General features: G+C 41.9%; 1 protein-coding gene across 2 annotated transcripts; it reads right to left on the reverse strand.

The window, feature by feature from the left end:
• Window positions 1-2222: 2222 nt before the first annotated feature.
• On the reverse strand, window positions 2223-8338 carry HNRNPH3 (heterogeneous nuclear ribonucleoprotein H3 (2H9)). Of its 2 annotated transcripts, none has more exons than XM_009870587.1 (9): window positions 8201-8338; window positions 7526-7664; window positions 6779-6966; window positions 6292-6378; window positions 5840-5955; window positions 4385-4520; window positions 4040-4120; window positions 3868-3954; window positions 2223-3535 (listed from the first exon to the last, which is right to left on the reverse strand). In XM_009870587.1, the coding sequence occupies exons 1-9, from the start codon at window positions 8316-8318 to the stop codon at window positions 3459-3461; spliced, it is 1029 nt and encodes a 342-aa protein (XP_009868889.1). In that variant the 5' UTR covers window positions 8319-8338; the 3' UTR covers window positions 2223-3458. The 2 variants fall into 2 exon arrangements, with proteins under 2 accessions (XP_009868889.1, XP_009868890.1); XM_009870588.1 differs by having other exon boundaries at window positions 3232-3535; window positions 6824-6966.
• Window positions 8339-8606: the final 268 nt, after the last annotated feature.

Here is an 8606-nt window from a genome sequence, read left to right on the forward strand (position 1 = left end):
CATTATTGTTGAGGATATTTATTACCTTCTGGTATTTAGGTAATCCTGTTAAAAAAAAAAAAAAGCGAAAAACAAAACACAGAACAAAACAAGTAGAGAATGTATAGCAGTATTTCCAGAATTTCAGGTAAGCGGTTTAGAGGTACATTTTCAAGGTGCCGTGGAGGAGTTACTCATTTGCTTCTTGTTGAAACAAGTAGAGAAAAGGGGACCAAAACGTAAAAAAATGCATGTGTTAGAAATACGAATGACAATGGTAGTCTAAGCTCTTTTGGAGGAAGGAAGGCAGTTGTTAAAGCAGAGGAGACTCAGTGTTAACATCTATTTGATGAGTATCTTAATCATTACGACGATCTAGAAAAAGGTGATGCCCTTACCTGCTTTTACAGGCTAGTCTGCAACAGGTTCAACCTAATTCAGCTGCAGAAGGCGCCTGCGACATGCCGCTGTGAAGCAAACCTGGGCAGTAGCTAGCTTTAAATTGTATTTTAAAAAAGTAATGCGATTAGTGCAGTGTTCCAGTACATTATTGCCAAATACTGTGTTTACTTCCTCTTAATTAACAAGATTTAATACACCTGAGAATATTGCACTGACAGCTCTTTGTAGTCACAGGTGAAAGGGGAGATTTTGTCAGGCACTTGATGAAGGAAGGTGCATTTTGTCAAATCATTTAAAAAAACTATTAATTTCACATACCCGTGTTCCCATTAGAGATGTTCAACACGGAATTTTTGCCTGACAGGTATCTTTGCGTCACTTTCTTGTCCGTTGCTCTTTCAAGCTTGTACACGTAGTCACTGTCTAACTCTAGAAACTGAGAGATTGTGCCACCAAGGACTAGGATTAAAGAGAGAGGAACACATCCTTTTTGTGCTGTACAGGAATGTTCCCATTTTTTTATCACTTTTCTCAAACTTGCAGTTTCCAGAGTGCTTTTGAGTACGTGTAGGTCTGACCACTCTTCGTGCTGATGGTAAATTCTGCTGGAGTGTAGATTCTTACTCTTCCGGTAAGCAAATAGAAATACACCTGGTAGTAAATAGTCCTTGTTTGCTGCTGCCTCACTGCTCTTGAGCAGATCTCCCCTCCCTTTGGCCACTCCCACAGTGGGGTCTGGCTGTGGGGTTGGAATATTCGTAAGAACAGGCTCTTCCCCTCCCCTTCAGTTGTTCTCACACTGTTTGGCTGAGCTTTGTCTTTTGAGGATAGGTATCTCGTTAATATTATGAAAGCCAATACACCTGTTCTTTCTGACACCTCAGTGTAGTTGCTTATGTAGCTTTTGTAAAGAGAAATGTTTTTAAAATTACCTGATGTAACTTTTTGTAAAATACAAAACAAATACTTGTAAATCTGTAAATAGCTTCTGGGAAAAAAATAAATTTAATTGATCTGCAACTTAACTATGGGAAGAATGTCACTTTATTTAAATGTGTAGTTTTCAGAGTATTTTGAGTTGTTTATTGTGGTGGGTTTTGGTGGGGCTGATGTTGGGGGAAGGCACCGGGGTTTGGTGTAGGAATTTGTATTCTTGGCAGGTGCCTTCTGCCATCATGATGTGCGTGCGCTGGCCAGTGTGACCCGAGGTGAGGGGTGACGGGAGCTGCGCTGCCCTGGCAGGGCTGGGTCACTTCCCAGGTGGGTGCCTGGGAACAGCCCCGCCCTGGCGTCCCTCACAGCATGTCACTTGGTAGAGCCAGAGTGGTGGCATCTAGAACTTCCCCACTGACTGAGCTATCTTTTTTTCACAGGTTTTCCTTTGCAACTTAAATGCTGCTCGAGCGACTCGCCAGGTTCAGTGCTGGAAGCGACCAGGTGCATTGCTGGGGAGAAGGTGGGAGAGGGTGGAGGGCCCGTGGGATTTCATTCGCCAGCACTCCCATCCAGCGTCCCCCTTGCAGATCACTTGGTTACACAAATAGCTCACAGCCCAAGTCCCAGCCTGCTCTCAAGGTAGCTCCTTCCTGCATCTTACTGTACGCCCTGCCCTGGCCTTTGCCACCTCAGCTTTACGGAACAGGTAAGCTTTTTCAGCAGCAGACAAACCCGCTAGTTTTTAAGAGCACAAGTTAAAACAAAGCCTCTTCCCCTCCCCTCCCTAGCCAAACACATCTGGTACTGCAGAAGCCTCCTCTGCCCCTTGCCCCTTTCAGCTGCTACTTCCAATCACTTGCACACAAGGACACGATCTCTGGTGAAATAAACTCCATTCTCCTCTCTCCCACAAGAAGACATTTATTACATAGGTAACACAGTACTAGCAAAACAGGCGACAGACTTTTAATACCCAAGATCACATTTGACATTTTAAGGGAGGCATTGAGGACAAAGCAGTTAATTTGGGAGATCACACTGGCTCAGAAGAATAAATACCTTTTTTCATTACACATCAGGTATGTTAAGTGTCTTCAAACAATAGTTTCTTACATATCTTACATGTCACAAATGCACAAGGAGTTTGATCAACGTGTTTGGGTTGTGTGTTAGTTAAGCAGCTATTGGGCCTAAGTTATTTGAGATACTTTGCTTCTCATGAGCTCACCCATGTCATGACTTGTCAAGCTTCGAACCAATAGACAGATCTGCTTTGTGCAGCAAAGAAAAGCTGAACCATGTTTAAATACAGTAATTTTGTGAAAAGCGTAACTTGCTTCCAAATCCCCCTCTTCCCCAGAACAGTGTTTGTGAAAAGAAACAGTAAGTCAACAGCTTCAAAAGAACTAGGATTTGCCCTCTTTCACGTTAGCTGCAAGCCGTGCTACTTTTAGTTTGACTCACAGGTTACACGTGTGGAAGGCAGTGGCTAGAGTTCTACAGCGAAGGGCAGAAATAAACGCAGTCGCTTGGTTAGGTGGAGGCACAAGCCATGGGCGCTGCTTGGTTGTGCCTCTGGCCACTTGAAGATGGTGGCAGATTCTGCTAGTGTGAGGAAGCAGCCTGGGTTTTAACCTCCACGGCTTTATGCCGCTTTGAGAAATCACTACATACAACTTATCAAAAGGGTCTAGGAAAGATCATTACCAAATAAACTAATCTACTCATCTACCTTTTCCCCCTTAAACAAGTGAATTTGTCAAACTCATTTACTACACCAAGATTACACAGTGTTCATAGGAGATACAGTACAACCACCTTTATTGAACCATAGTACAACATCTTAAACCGACTGTAGTCTTGAATATGTAATACATCCTTAGGAGTAACTAGTATAAAAAGTATCAACATCAGTGGTTTGAATATAAAAATTTATTTAAAGTCAGAGTATGCAACAAATAAAACCTACAGAAAACAGATTTTCCCATCACAATCTGTTGCTTACCAAATAATATTGTGAAAACACATTCCTTCAGTCATTATAAAGTTCTTAAAATACAAAAGAAATTAAATTTTGTAAGAAAGTCTAGTAGACCAGAGACTGTTTCTTCCAGGATGTTTTGCAGAAGCAAGGCTATCATTCAATACATTCCACGCCATCCTCCTCCACCCATACTGCCTTGCCCATAGTATCCTCCACTATTTCCACTGCCACGACCTGCAAACAATTGACACAAGGTCACGCATACATACCTTAAAAAAAGAAAAAATGTGATGGGTAATACGGAACGGCTGAGATCACTTAACTTCTACTAAAATAATAAAATTTCAGCACTATTTCTCTACACAAGCACTTGCTGCAGTAGCAAAATGCATAAAGACCCAAGCGCTGCACAGCTGAAATTTAACCACCCCTTTTCTCCTCCCCTCTCTCCTGGCACGATCACTGCCCCGAGCAGCACACCGAGCCCACCGCCCTTCCCCGTCACCATTTACTACATGGACATAGCAACATTCTCACAAAACATTGAGAACAGAGTTTTTACTTACTATATCCACCCAAGCCATCGGGAGTTCCATATCCACCGCTGTAATTGCTACCCATTCCCATTCTACCAACAGAGCCGTAACCTTGATCTGAAAAGCAGAAAGCGCATCGTTACAAGTTAGGAGCTCATTAAGAGTTGGTGAAGTGTCAGCTCTGTCTGGAATTGATGCGTACCCATTCCATCTCTGCCATAGCCTCCCATGCCAGAACCACCTCCAGCAGTTGAATTCAGGAACAGTTCAATATATCGATGCTCTGCAGGAAACAAAAAAAGCTTTACTTGCTACTTTGATAGGAAACTTAAAGCAGAGCGAGAGAAACGAAAAACCCCCACCTTACAAGTAAAAGAAGCCCACAGAGTCAGTTTGAAATGTGACAAATGGCAAAAAGTCTTACAACTTGTACGTTTACTGCGTGGCAACTGAAGTTAAATGCAGATTAAACGCTTCCACTCAGTTTACCCTCCCATACCCTGCTAATGCCTGGTCAGGGAAAGCTTCAGGTGAAAGCAACACTCACGCATGTGATTTTTATCCTTAGACATGGCAGCTACCGCATCCTCATGTGTTACGAATTCCACATCTGCCTCTCCTGTGGCTCTTCCATCTGCCCCAATATCAATGTGAACTCTTATAGGATTCAATGGCGAGAAAAACTAAGAATAAAAACAAACAAACAAACAAAAATAAAAAACAAGATTTATGCAGAATTCACACCAGGTCCTTTTTTAAATCCCAGTAGTTAGTGGAGCCCTCGCTTTAATTTCATCTCATCCTAAACCACATAAACTATTAATTAATTTTCCAAAGCATGACTTTGTTATAGCAGACCTTCAACTTTAGGTCAATCTACTCTTACAATCTATCATTATCACACTGCTTCAAGGGCTCCAGCTACAGAGCTTGAGGAGCTTTCTTTAAAAGCAAAGCAGCAAACAAGAATTCCTGTCCACAGACAGTGCTTTAAGCAACAAGTTCCAACAGGATGCCATCCTGGAAAAGAAGAATAATCGTTTTGAAGTGCAGAGCCAAACAGATTTCTCAAAGCAAGGATGGATTTCTGGAACTGAAAACAAGCCGACTATTAGACTGCTCCCCCCTGCTGCAGAAGCTGGGGAGGAACAGCAGCACTTCTGACCCACAGCCTTTTCAACTAAAGGCATGTGCGAACAAACCCTTGCTGTCCCATGCAAGTACTGCTCATCAACTTGTAGTAACATGCTCCGAATCGAAGCCTCACGTCTTACACTTGCTCTTCAAGAGTCTTTAGACTAAAGAAAACCAAACTGGCAGAAGAAAATATAGCTGGATTTAAAAGAAAACCAAACCCAAACAACATCAGCAATAAACCCACCAAAAAAAGCCACCGCAAAACCAACAAGCAGACGCTTAAGAATGGGCTTCTGCCTCAAAAATATTTACACTAGGCCTTATATCCCAGGAAAACTTTCCCCTGCAAACAGCAGATCCATACTGACACAAGAATGTACTCCCAAAAATCTTGCAGATGTGCTTTCATCTGCCACCCTGGCCTCTAGGGCTAACAGATTATCACTCCTCCAGCCAAACACAGCTCCCCATGGTCTTCCTACCCTGTCCCTCCTACAGTCAGTCTTCTGCAAAATTGTGAATCTGCAGCTAAGCTTAAATAAGCTTCTGAAAGCCTTGAAGTGAGGATTCTGATTACAAAAACTGCTGTAATCTCCAGTGCCCCTTTTATGGAAATGAAAGAGCAAAGAAATTAATGTTAAATACGGTTTGGCCAACTTCTTCAGTAATCTTACCCCAGACAATACCTTTATAAAAGCTCATTTGCTACTCAGCTTTGCAAAACTCACAGAGAAGGCCACGATTTCAGTTAGATCTGTTACAGTGACCAATGACTTGCTGGAGAACTTATGCAGAGTTTGGAACAAGAAAGACAAGAACATGCAAACCCTTGGCATTGGAAAGCTCTTCTCCCCGTTGTACTTACATTAGCAATATCATTTTCTGTCGCTCGGAAAGGCAGTCCTCTCATGTGAACAAAGTGACCGCCACCATGGAAACCCGAGCCTGCATCTCCAGTCACGTAGCCATGTCCTCCCATGCCTATTGAAAAAAACCCAGCAAGCAAAAGCAAACACCTGTGAGGTCATCATGGAAAACCACGACAGTCATTACTGCTGTTTTTCTGAAAGCACTGACTTCATCCCACTGAATGCAAGATCTCTACGCTTCCTGTCTATCGACCCAAACACTTCACCAGCAGTCATCCTCAGCAGTGCATCCACCTTTTCCTACGAGCCCTACAATCCCCCCTCCTTTTAGGCAACCTTTCTTTACAAAATAATCTAACGACAAAAGCACGCTTGTCTTAGAAATACTGTCTTAAAATGCAAACAGTATTTTTTTAAACGAGGTATTAAAAAAGAAGCACTTTTTTACCTCTTCCATCCCTCATTCTGTCATCATAGCCATCATTGCCATAGCCATAGTTATTATAGCCACCATAATCATCAAAGCCACCGTATCCTGTGCAACAGAGAGATAGAAAGAACGATGACATTACCACTGGCAACTCACACAGCAATGCACAAAAATCAACGTTTTCAGTCTTTGGGCACCCAGAAGTTTGCAAACAGCCTCTACAGGCTGTCAAACCCATGGTTCTGAGCAGAGCACAATCATAAATTTCCTTTCGGATAGTAAAAAGACCGAAGCATGCAATTCCGCTGCCTTATTATTTCTGTTAATCTTAATTATTAAGCCACATTTTTCAATACGTTCTGCGTAACGTAACTTTTTTTTTTTTTCTGGAGTGAAGCGTGTCAAACCTAAGGGGTACTGCAGCTACTGCCATTTCTTTATTTCTGGACAAAGTGTCAGAAACATGAAACTGACAACAGAACCTCCGGTCATTAGATAAACATACCACCGTCATATCCACCACCTCCTCGACGCATTCTGTCATACATACTTCCACGCCCAGCTCCATAATAACCCCCTCTTCCTCCTAATGGTCTATCATATGGTCCAGGTCGTTGTTGTCCCATCATTCTTCTTGGCATGTCACAGAAGCCTCTGATTTCGCTCTTACTACTTTTGAAGATTTCAATATATCTAATAAAAGAGGATTTTCGAGGTACCAGTAAGAACACACGCATAAGCTGTCTGAAATAGTATAAAAGGCCACACTACGTTTTCTAGAACTACATGTACAATCCAACTGAAGTGACTAGAGATACCATACAACTTAAGTTTCTCCTCAAAACCGTAAGAATCTTAAGTGTATATATATATGTAAAAAACAAAACACTTTACAGTGGCAAAAATTAGTAAGTGAAAACTCTTAGCTGTACAAATTAAGCATAAAACTTGTCTTTCCAGTATGAGAAACATACTGTTGGAAAACAATGTCTAGCTATAGTGGCATTTATCACAAATTACCCTATGCAAGAATGATTGAAACAATTTTCCAAGTTTAGCGAACTATCCAGAGCAATGCTGTTCTCCCCCACCCCCCCAAATCTACCGTATTTCCCCAGTTAACTTAGGATGTTACAAAAATTCTTAAAAACAGCCAGTTCCATATAATGGTCCCCAACCCCCCCAAAAGCATTACTGACCCACAACCCCCAAAAATAAAGATTTAACACCATCCCAAACTCTCCATCCCCACCTGTGCCCTATTCTTTCCTTGTGTTTCCCCAGAGCATTTTCTGCTATCTCCTTTGAAGCAAACTGCACGAAGGCCTCCCCTGTGCTTCTCCCCTGGTAGTCCAGCGTCAATGTTATCCCATTTGGCACGATTTCCAACCCTTTAACCCAAGGACAAATAACCCCATCAAGGGGAACAGTGTTAAAGGCTGAAACATTCCCATCTGTAGCAAATACTTAAAGCATATCTAAACAACAACAACGAAAAAGAAAACCGCCTTCTTTCCCCCATCACCCAACAATACAAGCCAAATGATCTGTCATTAAACATTAATGGATTTAGCCATACTTCTTTTCTCTTTAAACTATGCAAAAATACAACCACCTAAGTCATATGAAGAAAATATAGCTACCGATCAAGAAATTTATCCCATCCAAGTGCTAACATTCAGCGTATCCCAATATGCATAATACGTTTACCACCTCGACAAAATTAGATACACATTGTGGTTTACTACATCTACGGTTAGCCATACTTGATTTACAGGGCATAATTCTTACTCAAGACAAACTAATTTAACATAGTCCCTCCCATCCACCCCATTATCAGCTATTAAAAATCAAAATGCTTGCAAATACACTGCGTAAAAGATGCAAGAAAACCCAGTTGCTGTACTCCCAACTATACTAGAGGTACCTTGGAAAAACTGAACAATCTCTTCTTTGCTGCAACCAAATGGCAGGCCTCGCAGTCGTACCACTGTTCCATCATTAGTTGTATCATTTGGCCCATTATGTTTTCCAGTCCAGTCCATCTTGTATGTAAATCAAGCCCTAAAGCAACTTAGAAAAAAAAAATTGTAAAAAAAATGTGTACTTCATCCTATTTGTGCGACGTATGGCGCCCCCCCCCCCCCACACCCAGCCTAAACTCTCCCAGGGAGCACAGTGCGTGTGGAGGGCAGCACGTGGGTTTAAAGCTCATTATTTACTCAGCAGTACAGCGAACATCCGTCCTGTAAGGTCTTGTAGGAGATTTTGTTATTTTCGTGGCGGGAGGTTGGCTTATTTTATTTTATTTTTTTTTTCTTTTAAGCATGACA

The sequence above is a fragment of the Apaloderma vittatum genome, unplaced genomic scaffold, assembly GCF_000703405.1.
Source record: "Apaloderma vittatum isolate BGI_N311 unplaced genomic scaffold, ASM70340v1 scaffold30465, whole genome shotgun sequence".
Taxonomy (NCBI): domain Eukaryota; kingdom Metazoa; phylum Chordata; class Aves; order Trogoniformes; family Trogonidae; genus Apaloderma; species Apaloderma vittatum.

Coding starts and splice junctions, on each gene's coding strand:
- HNRNPH3 (XM_009870587.1), bottom strand. CDS start 8,318: ATGGACTGGACTGGAAAACATAATGGGCCAAATGATACAACTAATGAT. Junction 7,665..8,200: donor GATTGTTCAGTTTTTCCAAG/GTACCTCTAGTA, acceptor CTTGGGTTAAAG/GGTTGGAAATCGTGCCAAAT. Junction 5,956..6,291: donor CAGAATGAGGGATGGAAGAG/GTAAAAAAGTGC, acceptor TTTTTTCAATAG/GCATGGGAGGACATGGCTAC.